We start from the raw sequence: 22,566 nt of genomic DNA, 5'->3' as shown, positions 1-22,566 counted from the left end.
AACGAAGCCATCGAGTGGAGAGTGGCAGGCTGGGCACTAAGGGGCCCCCATCCCCAGAGGTGCAGCTGTCCACTGCCAAGGCCCATCAGATAGGGAAGAGCGAAGAAGGGAAAGGATGGCAAGCCCCCTCCAAACACACTGTCTGATGCGTTGCTGCTCCTAAGCCACGTGGACTGACTGCCCTGTACCTCCTGGGAATGGCAAAGGCTCTTGAGGGAGGCCACTGTGGGAGCCCAGGTGTCAGGAAAAGAAAAGCCAGCTTCCCTGGGGAGACATGGAACTGGGCACTTTAGACATTTGTCCCAGGGGGACATTCACTCTCCTAGATCCCTACCCGCTTGTGCCAGGCCTTCCTGCAGGGCAGAGGGACAGGGAAGCAGGACTCAAAGCAGAGGAGGGAGATCAGCAGCCCAGCAAAAATGCCAATTCTCCAACAGAGCACCTATGCAACTCCCTAACTGAAGACAGTGGACAATGTCAAGTGCTCATCAGGCCACCCAGTCCCCTAGGCAGCAAGGTGCCCAAGATGCTAGTCCAAAGGGTGACGAAGCCCATGCCCAAGGCTGAAGGGCGAGGGCTAATATCCACAGAGTCCCTCAGTGGGCGTTTTATAGCTGAGCACTGTCTCCCCGTTTGGGTGGAAGGCTGCCTCCTCGCTTAGCTCTGCTAGGCTGCATCAGTCCTCTTTTTGGGGACAACGGGAGGGAATGACTATGTCCTCTGGGTCTAGCCAGGCCCTCATCACCTAGGAGGAGACACCAGGGCTCCTGGCAGACACATTTCAGGCTCAGCCAGTCACAGGACAGGGCCTGAGCCTCAGCTGTTAAGAGAAGAGGTACGCCCTCCCGCCTGGCTCAGACACCCAGGGGCCGGGGCTCCCCACCGCCCCAGGGCAGAAGAAGGTGCCACCTTCCTGGCCAGATCGGCTGAGGGGCAGGTCCAAAGTTCTAAAGCTTGGTGTCTGGGCCTGACTGCTGGGCCCCCTCAGCCCACAGTGGCACCCTGGAGGCAGCGCACAGAAGGGCTCTACCGAGGAAGAGGAGCGGGAGAGGAGAGAAAAGGCCAGTCCAGGCCCTCGCTGGAATTCCTACCAGGGACTGATGGGAGGCTTGGTCCACAGCGGCCACTGAATCGTCCATGGCTGGCTCCAAGTCATCAAACGCCAACTCGATGTTCTCCTAGGAAGGAAGGCAGAGCGGTTGTGAACATGGAGCCAGGCGTGGGTCACACCCCCATGAGCAGACCAGGAGGGAACGCTGGGGTCAACAAGCCTGATCTCCTGTCCTGTGCAGAAGCTTCCCCCAAGAAGCCTGACTGACAAAAGCTCTCCACCTCGCAAGGCGCCACATCATGTCTTTGGACAGCTAAAATCCCTCTAGCTTCTTTTTATACTGAGCTAAGGGCACACGCTCCTGTTATTCGCATCAGTTGATTAGGCTATGCAGAGTAAGCCTACTTTCGACTCCACACAATCATCCTTGACTTGAAGACAATGGACATCTTCCTCCTGAATCTTCTCTCATCCAAGATAAATATCCTCCCCAGTTCGTTCAACTCACCTCCACATGAGGTAGGATTTCCAGATCTCATCCCTTCTGGGACACCCTTTTATTGAGGGGCCCTAAATAATCAATCGCCACCTTAACAGATCAGGAGACAGGGAAGGCCAGGCCTCCATGGGTCAGCAGGAACTGCATGGTGGCAAGTCACAGGGCCTAGGTGGGTGCCTTGAAGGAAGGCAAGGAGGGGCTCCCAGGCACCCTGAATGCCTCTGCAGCTTCGCAGAGTGCAAACTCTGCTCAAAGAATGTAGCCTGAGGCAGGAAAAGACTCCTACGCTAGAGAGCACACGGGGACAGAAATGACCAGAGAGTAAAAGCTGGGAAGAGAGCAGCCAGGGGGAAGGTGGCGCCTTCCCTCATCCCAGATGCCCTCCCTGAGGGTGCCAGGGCCAGAAGGTGAGGCGGGGGGGGTGGGGGTGGCAGGCAGAGGCAAGGTCAAGTGCTACCTCCTTGTATCTTTCCAACTCCTGCACAAAGGTGCGCTCATGGAAGAGCCTCTGCAGCCGGTCCTGGGCGTAGTTGTGGCACAGCTCCTCAAAGGAGGCTCCGCGGGCTGACCCACCCTGCTCAGGGTTCTGGAAGCCTGGAGTGTCCACAATCATCATAGAGCAGAGCGAGTGCTGGCTGGACTTGAGAGCCCTTCACAGGGAAAGCCTGGGTGAGAGGTGGCCAGGGCCGTACCACTGAACAGCCCCCACTGGTCTGCCCCTGGTGTCCAGGCAGCCCCACCCTGCCCCACGCCAAATCTCCATCCCCACGTGGGTGCCCAGGACCCTGGTGGGAGATGTGCCTCTTCTCGCCTGCAAGGGCAGTGAGCCCTCTGCTGGTGGAGGATGGCTCTGCCTCAGCAATCACACAAGCACAGAGGCACCAACTCTACCTTCAACAGGACAGGAAGCAGGCAAGCTGCTGGGTCCTGCCTGGCGCTCACCTGTTCACCAGGGAGACAAGAAGGGTGAAGAGCTCGCTGTAGAGGCCAGACGCCATGCCCTCTAAGCACTCCAGCGCACTCAGTTTGGGGCCTGTGGGGCAAGAGGATCAGCTCTATCTCCGGCTCCCTGGGAATCCCCACCTGGGTGAGCTCCATACCCACCCAGGGCCAAGTCAGCATGGGGCCCTGGGGCTGGCCTCTCCCCATGAGGGAAGCATCTATTCACCCCAGCAGTCTCCCCACGCCAGAGACAGCAATGAGCCCGGGAGGAGGCCTCAGAATCACATCCACCAGCTAAGGGGCTCAGGGTACCTGTGCCATCTCCCAGGCTGCTCTCCTCAGGGCCCTGGCGGAAGGAGGTAGAGCGCTGTAGGGTGCCCCCCTTGTGCTGGTGCTTGAAGATGGCCGAGGAGAGCTCCTCCAGGCTGCAGCCCAACAGGTATGCAGCCTTCTGGGCCCACTCATGGCGTGCAAACTGCTTGCGCCCAGCTATGGGGTAGAAAAAAGGGATCTGGCATCTTGGGTCTTCCTTCTCAGGCCATTTGATGACCACTGTGTGCTTTGGCTCCCTCGCTCCTATAGGACTGGGGAGTGGGCATCTTCCAGAGGAAAAACCAGCCCTGATGACACCAGAAGGGCTTCAGGCAGAATGAGGACAGTCAGCAGCTGCCAGGGCTTCCTGTGTCCGTTGGGGGTGGAGAGAATGAGTAGGTCCTAAAAGAGGAGGTAACTCCACACTGCTGCCACCAGAGGGCACCCAGTCAGCTGTGAACATCCCTGTTAGGGGGCGTGTCCTTCCCCAAGGGTGCCAACTTGGTGAAGGACAGTGTGAGGATGAGCCAGCCCACCCACGATGAGCACAAGAACTGCCTCTGCCTGTGGGGGACATCATGAGAGAGTCCTAGTGCCTCTCCCTTCCATGAATGCCTCAGGACCCTCCCTCTAACCCCCAGGCGTCTGCCAAGGGAGATCACAAACACCCACCCATGCCAACAGTGGGGAGGCGAAAAAGCCGCAGGAGAAAGGGAACAACCCACGCAGACAGACGTCTCAGCCAACATGTGTCTAATCGTGGCAATTAGGGAAAGCTAACAAGAAACCAGGTTTACCTTCGGCAGCTTCTGTAAAGCAAAGGACCAGCATGCAGCATGCAAAGAAAAACAGCATGTTAGCAAACAGTCATCAACTGAGCCTGCCAGGCCCACGGGAAGGGGCTGCGGGGGGTGGGGGTTTGTGAGGATGAGCAGGCGAGAAAACACAACCACATTCAGACTTAGAAACACAAACACACACACACTTACAATCTCAAAGGACTATGTTTATGGATGTAATCACACTGACACACACACACATAGACCTACAAAGATATTCTACCACACCCCGTGCCTCCCCCGGAAAATACTAGAAGCTCTGAGGAGGTAACAGACCCTGTTCAGCAAGGTCCATGTGCCGACATGCCCAGAGCTCTCCACCTGCAGTCAGCGCTGAGTAGGGTTACAGGAAACCTGGGCTTGTGAATCCCTCAGAGTGAAAGAACTTCCTCAAGACACGGCCACACGTGCACCCACCTTCCCACCCCCACAATCTGGAGGCAACTTCTTTAACTCAGAGCCTGCTTCCTCTCTGGCAGGGATGCCACCTGCTGGGATCATAAGGAGCCTAACACTCAGACACCTGTTCCTCCATGCACCCACCCACCAGTGCTGTCTCAATCCTGCTAAACAGCCTGGGGCCCCTCACACCCCAGGGGGAGATGAAGCCCAAGCCCAAGGTGCTGCTCAGAGGCAGCATCCCTTTCCTTAAACTGGAGGAGAAAGTGGTGAAGAGGTGATCAGAGCACCCGCCCACCAACGTAATCTCAGAGGAAGGCAGCAGAGCTCTTCCAAGCCAGACCAAGCTCTAGCCATTCACAAGCCCCCAAGCAGAGGCCCTGAAGCTGCAGCTCATTTGTTACCATGGTGCCTGCTGCCCCCTAGTGGCCTCCACCCTGACATGCAAGAGGGAGAGACACCTGCTACCAACCCAGTGGGGAGAAGGGAAGACTCAGGGAAAACTGGCCTTGGGAAATCCCAGGAAGCAAGCCCACCCTACCCCACCTAAGCCCCATAGAGGGCATCCTGAAAGGTCCCAGGAGCTGGACGCAAAAGTGGTAGAAGCAGCTATTGCTGGGACTCCGAGAAGCTCCACAGCCAGAGGCGCCCTCTCCACCCTGAACTCTGGGGCTTCTCCCAGGCCAGTCCCCTCTGCTATGACCCAACAAGCCCAGCCCCCAGAGAGAGCCAGAGCAAGCACCAAGATGGGGCCAGGTGGCCCCTACACCCTAGGGAGGGGCCAAGGTCAGTTACCCGCTTGCTCCTCGGGGGCCTCTGTCAGGAAGGGAACAAGAAGGAGAGTTATTCCGGGGAACTGCTCCAAGTTAGTGCCTTTCTCTTGCCCCTCAACCTCTGGACCCCCAGCCCCCCGGTCTTCACAGTGCTCCTGGTCACTGCCATCTAAGTCCACGCCTCATCCATCATTGGCAGAGATGCTTCTCCAGGTATTTGGAGCCTTCTGCTCTGATGTGGGGGACTGGGAAGAGGCATAAGCAAAAGAGGGGTGTCTGAATCTGTGCTGGGCCAGAACAAACTGGGGTGGGCAGGGCCCCTACAAGCTCTCCTGGGCGACAGGCCAGGCTGTTGGGACCCACTGCAGGTTACCTTTGGTGGCGCCTGCAGCCCCCAGGTGGTAGATGGCAGCCAGGATGAGCCAGCAGGCTTTCTGTTCATCGGGGGAGATGCCCAGCACCTTCATGGCCGTCTGCAGCTTACTGAACTGCTGAGCCGCCTTCTGCTTCTCCTCGGGCTGCAGGGACAGGCGGGCATGCTGGCACTGGAGCTCAGAGGGGCTGTCCCTTCTGGCATACCCCCACGCTGCTGGACCCTCAGAGAGGGCAAGGCTAGCATAGAGCCGCCAAAATGGAGCCAAGCTCCTGCTCCTTCCATGGAGCACCCCAGGCCATTAGAGGCTTCTCCTACCCCCAAGACCCAGGGCTGCCAACCCAGTCCCCAGTGTCCCCTCACCTTGGCCAGTGGTACAATCCCAAACACATTGTTCTCTGCCAAGTGGTTCAAGTGGAGCTCTGTCCTAGGGGTACAAAGGACGCATCAGTATGGTGCTTGATCCCCATCAAGGCCACCCCCAACTAGGGCAGAGACACACAGACTCAGCTTCCAGCCTCTGAGTTCTGTCTGTCCATCATGCCCTACTGTCAGGCCAGTTGCTGCTGCCTTTCCCAATTGGCCTGGATGCCTGGGCAGAGCACCAGCCTCCCTAGGATGGGTCACCAGAGAAGCCATGGTAAGAGTGTCCAGCCATACCCTTGGCAGGGAGCAAGGAACCCTCCTGAAGGGTGATCCAGCCAGGAGAGAGACTGTGCCCTCAGTTACAAGAGCCCAAGAGGATAATGCCCTGGGGCTGTGTGCTCAGCCTTATCATTTATCCCTTTTTCAGCTAATACAGACAGCAAGTCTGAGGGTCTAAGGGAAAGAGCCTGGCAGGGGAGCCAACATGTGGGCTGGGAGGGCCAGTGTGAAAGGCACCGAAAAAGGCTCGGGCTTTTGGCCCCAGTGTGGACTCCATCACCGGCTCAGCCTCAGACTAGCCATGTGACTGTGGGGAAGTCCCTGATCACCCTGCATCTGTGTTTTCCTCTCTAGACCTGGCTTCATGGATGCAGAGATCCTAGTAGGCCCTGGGAACACTGAAGGGTCAATTGTGCCCCTCACAAATATCCAGGCCCCTGTGCCCAGGGCCAGGTAGTTCCTCCCAGGCAGGGCCTATGGCTCACTTATCTCGCCATCCCCAGGGCCTAGCTCAGAGCCTAACATGTAGCAGGCATGCAATAAATAATCGGTATGGGATGCAATCAAGTGGCAAGATCCAGGAGCCATCGGTAGGCTGGAGCACAGAGCACCCTCCCTGTTCCCTCTGTCCCATCTCACCTGAGGGTGCCATCCCCACAGGCCAGCAGGTAGTAGAAGATGTTGAATGTGGCCTCACTGGCTGGGCGTCGAGCCACGCGCAGCTTCTCCAGAAGCATCGTCTGTGGCACAGCATGGAGGGTATGGGCAAGGAGGGCAGTGCCAGGTCAAGCTTCTCCCACTCCACACCAGAAAGAACCATGCCCATGGGAACAAGCAGTTATATCTTAACCTCAAGATGCTCACCCAGAGGCCAGATCACCTGAGGGTCAAACTTGGGGCAGAGCCAGGGGGAAGAAGACAGGCCCAGCTCGTGGAGGGGACCTGCTGATCCCCTAGGCATGGTCTTCTTGGGGAGCTGGACACTTTGTGATGAGATACTTCATTCAGCATGGAAGGGAGTCAGCTTTGGCTGGGCCTCACTTTACTGATGAGCCAGACCTCCTTGAGTGAAATCAGCCTGAGAGAAGCCGCTAAGTGCAGGGCCAGGGCCCCAGCAGTAGGGTGTGGCCATCCCAGAATGGGCAGGAAACCGAGCCAGGCCCCACCTAGGACAGGAGCCATTGGGGGCAGAATGACAAAGGCTCAGGGCAGATCTGTTCAACCCTGCTGTGCCAGGGTCCATTTTGTTGGGGCAGAATCCCAGGAAAATGAGGCACAGGAAAGAGCCTGATTCCCAGGGCATGAAATTAGGGGGTCAATCTCCTACACCCTGAGTGTCCACTCACCTGAATGGAGGCCGAGGCCACCTGGCCAGCTTGGTCAAAGTCCAGGGAGAGGATCTGGGAGAAGCGGGTGGCATTGCCGTTCATGATGGTAGGGCTATTCCCAAAGGCTTCCAGGAGAGTGTACAGAGCCTGCCACTTCTCCACTGCAGAAGATAGGCCCAGGGGTCATCAGGAAAGCCAGGGGCAGCTCACCCCAGCCATGGGCTCCAGAGGCCCAGGCAGAATGGGAGGCCCAGCCACAGCTGTTTCCCCACTGCATGAAGGCTCGGAGTTACTCAGACCAGAACTGACCAGGGACAGAGGGGTTTTGAGGACATGAAGAGGCCAGGGAGAAAAATAGTTGGCACCCAGGAGGGACCTCCACCCTCAGCCCCCTCTCCCCAGTCTATTCTAAGTTTTCCCAGTTGTCACTGCCTCACCAGAAAACACCTTGTTCCCGCTAGTGCCTGCAATGGTGGCCAGGTATTGCACCAGATGCTGGCAGCTGGTGGTCTTGCCACTGCCACTACTGCCCAGGAGGATGATGGACTGGTCCTGACGGCTCATCAGCATTGCCCTGTATGCGTTCTGGGCCACGGCGTAGATGTGGGGTGCCATGTCCTCCCGCCGACACCCCTTGAACATGTGCATCACCTTGGGCAGGAGAGGGATGGAGGGAAGGGGTAGGCTCAGGCCAGTTGCTGCGGCCTTTCCTAATTGTCCTGGAGGCCTGGTCGGAGCACCAGCCTCCCTAGGATGGGTCACCCGAGATGCCCTGGTGAGAGTGTCCAGGCATACCCCTAGCAGGGAGCAGGGAACACTTGGACACCCCTCACTCTCAAGGTCCACATCTTTTTAGGCCTTTCACTGCAGGGGAGCTGTTGGATTCTGAGGCTAAGGCCATGCATGAAAATGCAGATACTAGTCAAGTCTTGGCTTCTGTTAAAGGTTGGGGGAGGGCCTTTTGTCCCTACCCCTTGAAATGACTCCTCTTCCCAACGTGAACTGTGAGAGTGGACAGGAGCCCAGTGGGATGCCAAGGGGAAGGGGCAGAGCAAAGGAAGGGGGAGTAGTAGTGGGTGGGTGGGTCTACGAGGCAGCAGGATAGCTTAGGGGGCACTGTACCTTCTCTGAGTACACAGCAGGGGCCCCACGGGGGCTGAGGACGAGGAGGCTGGGGCCAGCGTACGTGTGCAGCAGACTAGCACCATAGCGCTGGCGCAGTGTGTGCAGGACGCTGGACTCGTTGAGGTACACCAGTGAGGCCAGATCTTCCAAACGATCGCACGAGGGAGCATTGGCCTGTGTGACAGGACAGGCAGGCAGGCACTGAAGAAGCAGAACCTGTCTGCACTGCCAGGGGACAGGCCTGCCCTGCTGAGCCCACCTCCTGTGCCCGCCACCAGCCTCCTGCAAACCTTCTCTACGTCATCCTCGTCCACATCCAAGATGGCTCCATCATGGTCTAGCTTCACACGCACCTTCCCCTCCGGCAAGCTGAGCTCCTCAGATTTGAGCTGACTGGCTGCAGAAGGGGGACAGACAGTCAGACACGGGCCTGGAAAGCCTTTTAAGACCCTCTTTGGGCCTTTCATGGTCCTGCCTCCTCCCCACTATATCACCAACCTCTCCTATCTCAGCACCCAGCCCTCATCAGACCCAGAAGGCACGCTCATCCCTGAAATCCGAGAGGCCCAGGCACCTGCACCCTGGGCTGCCCCAGACTCACCCAGGGAGAAACCATCCTTATGGACCAGCCACACCTTCTCTGTCTCATACCAGGCCTCCTCAGCTGCAATCTGCTCTTCTGTCTTCACCTATCAGAGGGAGGGGAAGAATAAATAGTCAGACTCTGTTCTAGAAAACAGAGACAAGGACAGCAGGAGACAGGAGAAATGTGAGGGGAAGGGTTTCCAGATGAGCCACTGGGCGAGGGGGACAGCTGGATGACAGACACAGAACAGGGGACATCAGAGGTGTCAGAAGATGAAGGTTGGGAAGCCAGGAGGCAGTAGTGGTCCTGAGGAGCACTAAGGACAAGGACACAGCTAGGGACCATTCCTGTCTTGAGGGTCTGGAAGGACAGAGACACATGGAGCACGTACCCAGGAGAGAGCAGACCCCAGGCAAGCAAATCACCAGGATCTACCATCAGCCGCTCTCGTTCCCAATCTCCTGCGAAGGCTGTAGGATCAGCATCCGGAACCCACACCCCTCACCCTGGGCCACAGCTACTGTGACCTTTCATGCCCTGCTTCTCCCTTCATCCAACTGATAGGCCCTCCTTCACAGAGCCGGGAAAGGGCATCTCCTCAGACCTGAGGAGAGAAGTGTCTACTGAGGACTTTGTAATGCAAAATGATAAGCACGTCCTGAGTCCTAGCCTTGGCCTGTCCCTCCCCTCCAGAGGATGCTCTACTGGATGGGAGACGGTGTTCAGATGTATATGCCAGAAGGTGGCAGGTGCACAGACCTATGTGGACATGCTGAGGCCATACAGGGGCATGAAGCAGCATGGCCAGAGATATGGAGGGGGCGAGGAGGGGCAGCACAGCTCTGTCAACACAGGAAGAGACTTGCATGTCACAGGGATGGGCACCAGAATGGGTATAAAGGGGCTGAGAATCCCCAGAGGCCCCAGGTGGTCGCCAGTCAGAAAGAAGCATTTTGCAAGCATTGACAGGGTGTCGGGCTGCCAAACCTGGCACCCCCCAGGAAGACTTGAGCTGGGCAGAAATGGTACCAAGGGGACAGGCCCGGCTCCCATGGCCCATCAGGCTCCTTTTGTTGTGGGTAGGTGAAAGGGTAGCAGGGTCATCCAGTGGTCCCTGGTTGGGGGAAGGTCACACACACACACCTGTGGCATTGAGCAGCCCTCAGGCTAGCCCCAGCCTACACTCTGTAAGGGTCCCCAGCTGGGAGGTACAATGAGTCTCCTAGAGTCCCCCACCCTCATGAGACCTGAAGCCGAGGTGGAGACCCTGGGTGAGGGATTGGAAAGGATAAGAAAATAAAATAAGAAGACTTGTCTTTGTCACATTTCTTGGCGCTGAAAGAAAAAGAGATCTGGGTCCTGCCCCCAGGTTGGACTCTGGCTTCAGATCTCTCTCTCCCTCGCTGACTGCCCTTCCCAGCTTTAGGGTAAGAAGGCTGGGCTGCAGCAGCGGTCCTCAGACTCTGGGAGTCATGACCAGTGAAACGACCCTTCAAAGACGAGGATCACTATGCAGCTGTCAACATTTTAAATTGTTAAGCGAAGACATTTAAAAAAAAAGGCTAGTTCTTCATATTTGAAGAAGTGCAGCTTTATAAAAATAATTACAATGTTTTATTTTCTTCCAAATAACATGAGACAGGTGAAGCCTTTGTCATGAATGGACACGTTCTATGGTCCGGTGTTTTGGTGAATAAGGTGACATCAAAGGTCATGGCCTATAACTAATTCCCACAATGGCCAGCAGGTGGAGACAGAGAACGCCACATCTTCAGGCCTGGGATGGGGGAGGGAGGTGGTGGGGATTCAGCTTTTTCAGCTTTTTCTTCCCAGGTTGAGCAGAACTGAAACACCTAGAAACCAAAATTCTGGCCAGGCCCTTGGATTCCAGTGGCTCAGGACCATGTGCCAACGAGGCCAAACTCGAGTGGTGACAGTCTAGCTCCAAAGGCCTCACATAGAACTGCCCCATCACAAACTCCTGGCACTGCCTCCCCGGAGTATCCCCCCAGAAACCGGGTGGGAGCCAGAAGGGGAAAGAGGCCTTACACTCCAGCACGAGGCCCGAGCACAGACGCCAGCCCAGGTACAGGGCAGGGGTGGCGGGTAGTCACCGGAGGAAGTGGAGGGCTCCTGAGGGGCGCAGGAGCACCCTACCTGGCTCTGGGCAGGAGAGGCGGCCTCAGGGTCCAGCTACCAGCAGCAAGCAAAGAAGAGAGAGAGAAGAGGGGTGAAGACAAGCAGACCATTGGCATGTCCCCTTCAGCAAGCACCCTGGCCAAGTGGGCGGCATCCTCTTGCTGCCCAAGGTACAGGGTGGAGGTGGGAGGAGCTTAGCAACAGGACCGGGGAGCTGGCCTGGGCAGGTGAAGTGTGTCCAGTCCAGGAGAGGCCAGACCAGGAAGGAGAAGCCCAGCTTGGTGAAGACTTGTTACCGTGAGATTTCTCAGAGAGGATGCTCTGGTAAGTCATTTCCTGTGGCCTGGGCAGGAGTGTGCCACTCTGCCTCTGGCCACAGTCTCTCCTGGGCTGCCCATCAAGTCCCCTCTGAATTAGGCTCCTCTTCTGTGTGCCAGGCCACCTTACCACACCCAGAACCTGGGCCCACTGGGAGCCTCTGGCCTTATCTTCAGGGTACTTCCCAGCCTAGCTCTCCTGTAGCCACCAGATCCCAGCACAGGGCTGCCCCTGGTCTCCAACATACACCCAAGGATGCCGTTTCCTGTGCCAAGGGCTGCCCTTCAGAGCTGTCATTCCTGCACCTCTCAGAGAACAAGACCACCAGTAGCCCCAAGTCTAGGACCCCTTCTTCAAACCCTTCCTGCACCCCTGCACCACTCCCACCACCCCCAGGCAGGCACACCACCCCATGGCAAGTGAAGACATCACTCCATCCAGGTCCACCTGCCAATGCCCAAGAACCAAGGGACCATGGGCAGACCCTGCAGTCAGCGTTGACCTCTCTGTCTCTGTCTTGTTACTTAAAGGCCTTTCTGGAGAGGAAGGGAGTCAGCCAGGCCTTGGACTTTGCCTGTTAGAAATGGGCAAGCAGTTAACAGGCCCCACCTGGGTGTGGAGAGTGGGGCTCTCAAAAAAGGGGAGTGTCAGCTCCCTGCCTCGCCACCCATCAGACCCCGGCACCAAGACACATCCTCCGGGGAAGAGAACGGGGCCAGAGAAGGGGGCTGGATCCCTAGCCAGGAGGGGCCCCTCCCACAGGCACAGGGCTCTGGGATCCCTCACTGTGCTCAGACCCTCCGCAGTGCCCTTCTCTCATTTCTTCAAGCGGGAAGCTCCTCTGGCCCCCAGGCCTTCCATAGCCAGGGGCTCCCACACACAGACACACACAGTCTGGCCGCCAGCCTCAAGGAAGAGGTGTGCCAGGAGTGGGGAACTGCACATGAGAGGTGGCATTACAGAAGCTGTGAAGATCCTCTCAAGCCGCTGGTGGGCCTCCTCTGCGGGGGTCAGCCGGGCCTCGGGGGCAGCTCCTGCCTAAGGGTTAAACCACCATTAGTCCCGGCCCGGGATCAGTGGGAGCACAGCATGCCAAGCTTCAGGCCCAGGAAGCCATTGGGACTCAGTGGGTCAGTAGTAAAGGTCAGGGAGGCAAGCAAGGCAGCCCTTTGTGTTTTTAAACCATCAGATGAACAAAAAAGAACAGGTGCCTGGAAGTTCTAGGGTTCTTTCTTCCACCGTCCTAACCATTTCAGCGCCAGGATGGCCCTGTCCTCCCACACCTCCTCTGGTTCCTGCCCTAGGCCCAGGTGATAGGTGGCTGAACCCCAGATTAGGGCACATCTCAGCTCTCACCTCCACCCCAGTGAGAGATGGAGGGACAGGGAGCTAGAGGGAGGGCAGCTGGCCCAGGAAAAAGCACATGACACTCTGGCTCCTTAGAGGTTCTTTTCAGGGACTGACGGTTTGCCTCATGCCCTGCCTGTCTGGCCAAAATGCCCCTGCCAACTCCTGTGCGCCAGGAGGTAACTTCCCTGATTCAGAGTGGGCCAAGAGGGGTGGGGAAAGCTGTGGCCTGATCCTCTCTAAGTTATGCAAAGCCTGGGAAGAAGGGAATGGGGAGCAGGGTGGGTTCTGGGATCTTAGGAACCCCAGGAGGTCACAGTCAGGGGGGCCTCTAGGACCTGGGGGACAGGCTAGGCCTTTAGGATGTGCCCTGACCCTCCCCTTCCGGCCAGGAGCATGCAAGAGCACAGAGAAACAGTAGTGAAACTTGACGCGCCCCCCATACGCACGCCATGAGGCCTCAGAAAGGTCCACAAAATGGGAGAGCTTGAACAAAACTGTCCCCAACCCAAGGACCAGCCAAGCAGGCATCACATTCCAAGAGAAGGGGCTGGGCTGATCATCCTTGGCCCTCTCCTGTGCCTCTCAGCCTCCTGTCCCACCCAAAGGGCACTTTGTAAACAGATGGGGCCCCAGATCCAATGGGGGCCCCCTGTGCCCATTTGCCACTCAGGCACAGGGCTCCTCGGGGAGAGTCCTGCTGCCAGAAGGGACTGCTGGCCAGGCCCAAAGAAGGCAGTGATGGCAATGATGATATTAATACCTATTGCTATTAGCATCACTAACGACGCTGCCATGGATGGAGCACCCACCTCACCAGGGACTGGGCTTGGAGCGTTCGTTACCTGAATCACTCCTAGTCTGCACAGCAACCCTTCAAAGCAGCTACTATCCCTTATTTGGAATTCCAAAATCCAAAAAGCTCCCCAAAACAAAAGATTCTTCCTAAGTATTTTGGTGGCAAAACCTAACTGTTTATTTTCTATTCCCCTGCAACCTGAACATTCAGAGATTTTGCTCGGCAAATATTAATGTGTTTGGTTACAGGTTGCTGCTCATTATGTACTCTCTATGATATTCTAAAATACAAAAATTACTAATTTTCAAAATTCTTCTGGCCCCAAGGCCTCAGAGAAGGGACTGTAGACCTGCATTATGCCCGCTTGACAGATGAAGGCTCAGAGATGGGACCCTGCTGAAACCACAGTGGGTGAGTGGCTGGAGATGTGAACACAGGCCACTGACTTTAGGAATTCTGTCTTTCTCCCCTAGCACTGATCTGCTAAGACTCTGATCCTCGACTCGGGATCTGGCGCCTCAAGGTGACACCATGTAGCTGGAGACCAGGCCCCAGCTCCCACGTAAGGGTGTCAAAGAACAGCAGCATGCTGGTGAGCAGGTCCCAACCCAGAGCCCAGGCCACCACGGGCTCTGGCATTCGCTTCAGGAAAGCCATGCAGCCCTGCCATCGGCACGTGTCCCGGGCCCCGCTTCTCAGTCATGCGGGGCTTGTTGAGGAGCCTTGGGGAAGCTGGCTGCAAGGGTGATGAGGGGTGTGGGAGGTTAGTGACACACTTGGGTACCTCCTGTTGCACGTCAGGGGCTGGTGACTTGGGCTGCTGCAATCCAGTGAGGTTCAACTTCGGGCCAGTGGAGCCTGGGTCTGCCAGCTTTTCCGGTGGGGCTGGGGAACACTGCTTCTCTGGGGTTTCAGGCTTGGCTGGGGAGCCTGGCTTCTCTTGGGAGCCTGGCTCCTGGCTGGAGGGTTTCTCCCCCTTCCCAGGAGACTGCTTGCCACGGGGCTTGTGGTCCTTGCCCCTGCCCCGAGACATCAGGCTCCGCAGGCCCATGGAGAGCTCATCCTTGGCTGCCTCCTTCTTCGCTTCAGGCTTAGGGGGAGCAGGGGGAGCCGGCGGGGGTGGTGGCTTGAGAGGGGCTGCCTTTTCACCCTTCTTGCCTCGAGCTGGGTGCTCAGGGGATTTGATCCCTCTTCTCAGAGGCTCCCTGGGGCTCCCAGGCTCCTCACCAGGCAGCACCTTGCTCACCACCTTCCTCACTGCATTCGCCACCCTCTTCCGGGACAAGCCCTGGGCCTCCTCACCCGGGCCTTCTGCTGACACAGCCCCCAGGCCGTTCATAGCGGGCGTCGGCGCAGGGCTCTTGGTTCTCTGGGAAGTCTCTGAGGGTACAGGGCTGGTGGGAGGCTGAGGACTCCTAGATTTGCCACTGCCGTCCTTTGAGCTGCCCTCTAGCTACAGTCACACAGATACAGGTAGACATTAGCAACAATGCCTGTGAACCTGCCCACCCCATGCAGAGGAAGAGGTGTGACCTCTCTCCTAGCCCTGGAACAGACTTTCCATTGATCCACCAAACAACACATAGTTCCCAGAGGCTTTCCATCTTCCAGATAGGACAACTGCATCTAAGAGTTTGACTTCTCTCTCCCACAAAGCACAAGCAGGTACTGCTGTCACCTGTCGTCCACCCCTGTGCTTAGCACGGAGCTGGGAGATGCCAGTAATGAGTGCCTGGAGGCCCAGAGTTACTGGCTTTCAGTCAGGGCAGCAACCAAGGCCCAATCCAGCACCCACTCCCTCACAGCCCAAACCCAGCAGAGATGGAGCATGGATAGGTCAAACTACCACTTCCCACCATCAATCCTAGTTCACTTTGGGGCTTCCTGCCTTTGCGGTCCCTGGTCCTTCTATCCCCCAGTTTCCTGGGCAGTCAGACCCAGGGTCTGCCGATCCTGATGAAAACAATAGTCAGGGAGCAATTCCTGGCCCCAAGACACGCCAAGCCTCCTCCTCCCTGCTCCTCTTGTCTGTGGCTGCTGTCTCCCCTGCACCCACATTCTCAAGGGCTGCAGAAACCCAGTGCTAGCCCAGGAAGCTGCCACCTCAGACTGTTTTCTGCCAGTCTCTCTGCAGTTTCCTCCTGCAAACCTTCTAGTTCCCAGAGTGTACGTGTGGAGTCACAGGAGGAAGAGGAGGCAGCTGCAGCCCACAAAGGGTTAAGCACACAAGTGACCACAGTTCCACTCTGCCCTAGAGCTGGGGCCCTGGCTCAGCCGGCCTCTCAGCCTCTGGGCACCCATGAGCCGCCTGGTGTACACTGGCACATTCCCCCTGGTGCACCCACCCTTCCCCCAGCACTCGCAGGAACTGTCTGTGGTCCCAAGGGACCACCACTGGGAAGGCCAGGCCGGCCAATGGTAGGGCAGAGTTTCCTGCAAAGCCAGCCATACTGCCTGGAGGGAGCAAGGTCAACTTGGGAGCTCCTTGCTGGTCAGGCAATGCCCTCCCACTAAGCTGTGCTTGGGCCTCATTCCCCAAAACAATGACCTAGCTTCTAGGGTGCACCTGGACACTGGGCTCTGTGAGGGGCTGGCTGCCATCTCTGCTTGGATGCAGGAAGACGCTCACAGAGTGGGCAGACCTTTGGCTGCCATGCAGAGAGGCTGCCCCATGTCCTGAGCAGAGCTGAGCCAAGTGGCCTGAGCCCAGGCCTCAGTGGCAGGGTGGCCCTGCTGCAGGGGAGGGGAGGGGAGGGCTTGAAGATGCTCTTCCTCAAACTCTTGGGCCAAGAGTGCTCAGTTGTGTGCCAGGGTACTGCGGAACTGGCTGGTGGCCCTAGCTGCTGGCGCCTACATCTCTTCCCTCCCTCTTCTGGCTTTCCTCTCATCCCCTTTAACTGAAGATGATGATGACAACAACAGTGATGATGATGCTAGTAACTGCTAACCCCTATACGGTGCTTGTTATGTGTCAGGCAGTCTTCTAAGCATGTTACGTGTAATCTGCCATGCTCCAAGGCCCCTCCCTCACATGTCTCAAACATATCCCTTTGAGATCACAGGCTGGCCTTGCAGGACTGTTTACAGGTTAGGTGGAAGCCACAATGCCTGGCTAATCAAATCTCCATCCAAGGAAGTTGGGGAGCCGGGACACGTAGCACCTCAGGTAATGAAGTATGGATCTGTTTTGTGATCCAGCGCCACCCCAGTGCCCTGGGCATTCCCGTCCCCTGTGCCAAGAGCTGCCTTCTCCTAACAACACATCTCTAGACCTGGCTATTCTGGAACTCTCTCCCTTCTCTTGCCTTAAAAGAGTCCAGCTTTATTCAAGGTCTCTATCCCAAGGCAGAATGCCTGGGGGGTGGGGGCATCCAGAGGCACTGGGCAGCTGGAGCCTGCCTCCAGGTCACTGCACCAAGCAGCTGACAGGGTCTTGGGAAGAGACAGCAGCAGCTGTGGCGAAATCCCTCCCTGGCCTTGTCTTGTGCGCCCCCGAGCAGGGAGGAGTCCCAACAGCTGAGCTCTCATTTGGTGCTCCCCAACCTAAGAGTTCGCCTACCTAAGGCTCGCCAGCCCCAAAGTGTTCAGGAAACCAGAACTAAAGGTAGGAACCAAAGGGGGTGGGGAGTTAGGGGGAGATCCCCAAAGCTCCTTGGCATTCCCATCTCCTTCATGCACCCCAGGCAAGCCTCACTCAGGCTGCGCCTCCTGCCCCTTACTGGCGTTCCCTCTAGCCACCCCAAACACGAAGGGCACCCTGCAGGCCTGCCCGTTCCACGGAACTGCCTCCCAGACTAGACCAGGGCTGGCAGACACACCCCACACAGGCATCTTGGAGAAGCACTTACAGCCCCTTCCTCCTTGCCAGGAGGGCCAGGCTTTGGCAGAGTTCTGTCCTCCTCTTTAACCTGAGGGAGCAGACAGAGAAGTCACTGGCAGGTCAGGGCTGGGAGACCTGGCACTAAAAGCACAGAAGGAAAACATCCAAGCGGCCTCTCCCTCCCTCAGAGGCAGAGCTCCTGAGTGTCAGGAGCACGGGGTGACGGACCTGGGCAACAGATATACTCTCCTGGGGTCAGAACTGTCCAGTGACAGCTTCAAGAATGAAGAGTCTCGGGGGGGGTGAAAGGCAAGTGCCCATGCCCTCAGTGACCAGCTATGCCGCCCACTTGGGCTGTCAAAGAGGTCTACCCACCAGAGTGACATCGTGGCCTTGGTTACAGGGTGGATAGAAAGATCCAGCTAATTCAACTCAGGCTTCACTACAGGAGTCACTCCCAGCTCAGACAGGAAGTGGTCTGAACAAGAGCCCTCTGACCCAGTGGCTGAGAAAAGGGAGCAACCCCAGGGTGGGGGACCCATAGGGCCAGCAGAACTGAGTGTAGGGTAAATGGGTGGCCCTATCAGGCTGGCTCCGGGTGGCTTCTAGGTTCCGGACAATTTCCCTCAGCACAGAGATTGCTGAGCTCTGACTGGAGGCAGGAAGTAGGGCAGAGGCAGGGATTCGGGAGGCCAGATATCTTCCCAACCTCAGACCCACAAAACTGCCAACCACGCGGCTGAGGGAGGGAACCCCAAGCTTGGGGAGGGGTGTAGAGGAAGGAAAGAAGCCCCAGCTCTGGCTGCTCTGGCCAGGCGTTTGTGCTCGGCCCAGGAGCTAGCTGGCCTGAGCCAGAGGGGAGAAGCAGAGTCAGGGGCAAATGGCAGATACCATAACATAGCTGGAAAAAGGACAACGTGGATGCTCTGAGGGTTCTTTAGGTTCAGAGACTGGCTCAGAACAGACCCAGAGAGGCCAGGCCTCAAGTCGGGGAGTCTTCTCCTCTCCCCCTCACTAGAATCTCTCGCTCCAAAAGCTCAGACAGTCCTAGTGGATTCCATTTCTCTTCTTTCCCCAGCCACTTAGGACTATAGGAAAAAGACAGGTCTGTCACCAGCCCTCCCAATCCTCAGCCTGCCTTTCTCTCCCCACACAACGTGGGTAGGAGCACAGGACGGAGTCCTTGATTCCTAATGGAAAAGATCCTTAGAACCTTGTCCAGAATTATTTTAATTATCCACCTGGGGGACTCTCCATTTGTAACCAGGGTCCATGGCTAATTTGGAGCTCTAATTAGCAGTGCCTGGGGCCCTGACCAGCATGATGGCCACTGCAGTTTCAAAGCTGTATCTTGCCCATGGAGCTATTTTCAATGGGCTCAAGCTTCAAAGTTAGTTCACACTGCCGCGGACAGAGGGAAAATGGCAATTATTCATCAAAGTGGACTCTGTTACTTTAGAAATTGGGATTGGAGAAGAGAAAGGGAAGGGCCAGGCTGGTGGAGAGAGAATGAAGAGTGGCAGAGTCTAGGTCTGTGCCTGCTGCCCCCACCAATGCCCATCACTCCCCGCTCCCCTCACCCCACCCCCATGCCCCCAGGGATCACACCGTGCATTAGCTCCAGGGCACACAGGTTAGAAGGATGGCAAGTGTTCACAAACCACACAGAAACACTCATTACTGCACGCAGTGCTGTAAGCTCGGGCTCAGGGATGGCCCAGATTCCAAGTTCACTCCGCGTCCTTCACCAGCTCCAAATCTGTCCTCCCTCCAGTGGCTTGAGCTTGGGACCCCAAGCGTCTCACCCAGGTGGTGAGGCATTGGGGGAAACACTGGCTGCCCCCTGAAATGTCTGGGACACTAGGCCCAGCTCTGAGCTCAGCTCTGGATTTAGCCTGAGGCTGACTCACTGCCACCTCCCCTGCCCAAAGGGCTCTGTCTGCTGTAGGTCACTGCCCAGCAGGGGACCGTGCACAGCACAAAGGCATGCCCAGGTCTGCGGCCTGAATCACCCTCTGGACTCAGGCAGACAACTGGCCTGGCTCCTCACTCTTGGCTCCTTTTCCTCCTACCCACACAGCCCCCAGACTCAGGGAGACCCAGTGCCCAGGCCTCAGAGCCAAAGCCATTCCCAGCAGCCCCTCCATAGCAGTGCCCGTTCCCAGGGTTGAGTCAGAGCAGCAGCAGGGTGGGAAGAGTGTGGAGGGGTTAACTTGGAGGGGCACCAGTGGGACAAAAGGCAGCTCAGCTTACCAGAGGTGGAGCTAGGGGTGGGGTTGGAGGAGCATGACTCAGCGCAGGAGCCCATCCGGACACAAGGGTGAGTTCGCCCGTCATTCTCCCAGCCCCCAAATACACACACATGCCCCAATCCATCTCCAGCTTCCAAAGCTTCCTCTCTCACAAGCCAGCCTCCTGCCTGTACACACCATGCCAAGCACATAGGAAAAGCATAAAGATTTTGAAATCCAACTTTCCTTTTGCTCCCAGAAGGCGAACCTTGATGAAAAGGCCATGGTGCCGAAAGTAACCTGCACCCTGGGTCAGAGGAGAAACGAGGGGCAGGGTCTCTCAGGGACTCGGAGTCTTCCTAAAGGCCAGGACCTGCTGGGATAAACACTGTGGAAAACAGGGGAAAGGAGGAATGGAGTGGAGGGAGAAGGATTACAAAGCTCAAAAGGTCAGAGAAAGAGGGAGGAATAAAATCATAGAGGAAAGCGAAGGCAAGGTGGGCTACAGAACGTAGAACTTCCTGCCCCTGGAAGCTGTGTGCCCTCGAATAAGTCACTCGACCTCTCTGGGCATCTCTGTAGAAATAGGGGATGGGCTAGTCTAGATAATAGATAGTCCTTTCTGGGTCTGGCACCCTAGGAGTCTGAGGGGGGAGAGGCACTCAAGCCCTTAACTCAGCGAACAAGAGTTGCAGGCCTGTGACCTGGCGGGGACTAAGGAAGCTGCTCCAAGACTCCGGCAACTTTGCTTCTCCCTGCAACACACCATTACCTGCTGGGGCAAGAGGCCGGAGAGCTAGAAAGCTGCCCTGTGCAAGGGTTGGAAACTAGAGCTGGTCCTCTTGAAAATCGACGGGAGAATCTGCCTCAGCCCAGGGAGAGGCTTCATCCAAAAACTCAGTTTGATTCAGCAAAGTTTAAGAACTGGCTCATTTTTATTACCGCGTACAATGAATTAACAGGAAAAATTAGAGAATTTTTTTATTTTCAATGAGTTATTTTTAATTTGCTCTGTTGACTTTCTATTTTATTATCCAGTCCATATGCTAGAGATTTTAAGTTTGTGTAATTAACTCATTTGTTCTTTGAGCTCCTGCTCCACTTTTCCTGTGTCCAGGGAGGAGCTCATCTGCCCCAGGCTGTAAGGACACCAGGCCATTCCCATCCCTGCCTGCTCCTCTGTAACAGTCGTTCCTTATGAGCATCACTCTGAACACAAACGTGGGGCTCTCCCCAGAGGCTTTGGTGCAGAACTGCCTGGGTATTTCTCCTCTCTTCCTCATCATTGGATTTTAACTAAAATTTTCTTAGGATCAGGAATAACCTATCTTTATCCAATACAAAACAAGTAAGGAACTCAGCCCCAAAGATGGTGGCAGTGTCTCCGCTACAGTCACTCTCAGAGCTGGGAACCAATGGCTCTGTGGAGCCAGGGTGCTTGGGAGCTAAGGCCTCTCTTCCCTGACCTGTCCCCTCTCTAGAGAGTTCAGCCATGTCCAACAACATTAATTAGTGAATATGGAACACCCACAATGAGATGGGCCCTATAAAAGTATTTAACATATATTTTTGAATATAAATCTTACAGCAGCCTCATGACATGAGAATTATTATTATTCCCATTTTACTGATAAGGAAAAAAGACTCAGAAAGAGATTAAGTCACAAAGTTGCTAGGTGGTGGAGTTGGGATTTGAACCCAAGTCGCTCTGGCTGCAAGGCTGTGCTGCTCCCTCCGAGGCCCACCTTTTCTGCTGTGTTAGGCAGGGTCAGAGGGGCTGAATCATCCTTAGTAGCCTACTCTGGTTAATCTTGTGTGTCAGGTTGAGGTGTCCTCAGTTAATCCTCACAACCACCCATGTTCTAGATAAGGAAATGGAGAGGGTGAGTACCCTGCTGAAGTCCCCACAGCCAGAAAGTGGCAGCATGAAATTCACAACCAAGATGGATCTTGGTGAGCTGTTGGTGTGTCTATAACGTTCACCAACTGTGATTTCCTCACAGGCAGGACTATTGTACAGACTGTGGGCACTTGGTAAATGTTTGCTGCCTGACGGGGCTGCGACGGGGGTTCTTTGTGCAAACCTCTTATTCCCATCTGGTCTCTTCCCCCAGCCATAAACTGTGGAGACTAACACTAGCCCATCCTAATTCCCAGGGGTGTGAGAAAAACAAGGGAGGCATAATCTCTAAATTTAGCAACAATAAATAGATAGTAAACTCAATGCCACGGGGCTAAGGGGAGGGCAGGACATTCTGAAATTGCTTAGTAGCTTTGTTTTTTTTTAAGATTGGCCCTGAGCTAACATCTGTTGCCAATCTTCCTCTTTTTTTTTTTCTTCCTCAGAGCCCCAGTACATAGTTGTAAGTCATTCTAGTTCCTCTATGTGGGACGCTGCCACAGCATGGCCTGACGAACGGTGTATAGGTCTACACCCAGGATCCAAACCAGCAATCCTCGGGCTGCCGAAGATGGGCAAGCAAACTTAAGCACTGGGCCATAGGGCCGGCCCAGCTTAGTAGCTCTTTGTGGAATAACAATAGCCATAAAATGCATCATCCTCTGGCCTGGCCATTTCATCTTCAGGAATGTATAAGCAATGAGCTGACTTAAAGAAAAGAAGAGAAAGGAAAAAACCCACAAACCTATAAAAAGACTTTTAAGATGCTCTATATAATGGCCCCAAATTGGAAATAATCCAAATGCCTAGAGTTAGGGGGGATTAGGTAAATTGGGGTTCTTCGTACAATGCAGCTATGCTGCCATTCAAACTAACAAATAACTGGACAATGTAACCATTGTCCATGGAAACTTCCACCTAAAATGACATCAATCAAGAAATACTAGAAGCTAATGGTATGTAAACAGTGATCACAATAATCTTATAAATTATGGGGAATTAGACACAATAGAGACACTTGGTATTTATTTTGTTATGTATTTGTATCTTACTGCTTATTTCCAGTGTAAAGATGGCTAGTCAATAAAAAAGAAAAAGCAGAGAAGATAATAGGTAAAAGCATTTGTTCTCAAAGACGAG

The 22,566-nt window shown here is 55.7% G+C and overlaps 1 protein-coding gene across 27 annotated transcripts in view; it reads right to left on the bottom strand.

The window, feature by feature from the left end:
* Positions 1–22,566, bottom strand: part of MYO18A (myosin XVIIIA) — a 94,223-nt gene that overhangs the window by 37,507 nt on the left and 34,150 nt on the right. For 8 of the 27 annotated variants that reach the window (XR_011493680.1, XR_011493681.1, XM_070482663.1 and 5 more), the window contains exons 3-16: positions 10,922–11,065; positions 8,888–8,975; positions 8,577–8,683; positions 8,284–8,460; positions 7,599–7,812; positions 7,180–7,322; positions 6,473–6,573; positions 5,552–5,615; positions 5,189–5,333; positions 4,838–4,858; positions 2,805–2,981; positions 2,493–2,583; positions 2,008–2,200; positions 1,092–1,178 (exon numbers count right to left, since the gene is read on the bottom strand). Coding sequence is in view for 25 of the 27 variants with exons in the window: in XM_070482663.1 (XP_070338764.1) it covers positions 1,092–1,178; positions 2,008–2,200; positions 2,493–2,583; positions 2,805–2,981; positions 4,838–4,858; positions 5,189–5,333; positions 5,552–5,615; positions 6,473–6,573; positions 7,180–7,322; positions 7,599–7,812; positions 8,284–8,460; positions 8,577–8,683; positions 8,888–8,975; positions 10,922–11,065 (1,752 nt within the window). In the remaining 2 variants the exon portion in view is untranslated. Of the gene's footprint in view, positions 1–1,091; positions 1,179–2,007; positions 2,201–2,492; positions 2,584–2,804; positions 2,982–4,837; positions 4,859–5,188; positions 5,334–5,551; positions 5,616–6,472; positions 6,574–7,179; positions 7,323–7,598; positions 7,813–8,283; positions 8,461–8,576; positions 8,684–8,887; positions 8,976–10,921; positions 11,066–12,289; positions 12,368–14,259; positions 14,929–17,323; positions 17,386–18,976; positions 19,094–19,774; positions 19,915–22,566 lie in introns of those variants that run through there. The other 19 variants (XM_070482671.1, XM_070482682.1, XM_070482672.1 and 16 more) reach the window with 10 other exon arrangements.

The sequence above is a fragment of the Equus asinus genome, chromosome 13 (genome assembly GCF_041296235.1).
Source record: "Equus asinus isolate D_3611 breed Donkey chromosome 13, EquAss-T2T_v2, whole genome shotgun sequence".
NCBI classification, from domain to species: Eukaryota; Metazoa; Chordata; class Mammalia; order Perissodactyla; family Equidae; genus Equus; species Equus asinus.
This window is presented reverse-complemented; position numbering and strand designations above follow the sequence as displayed.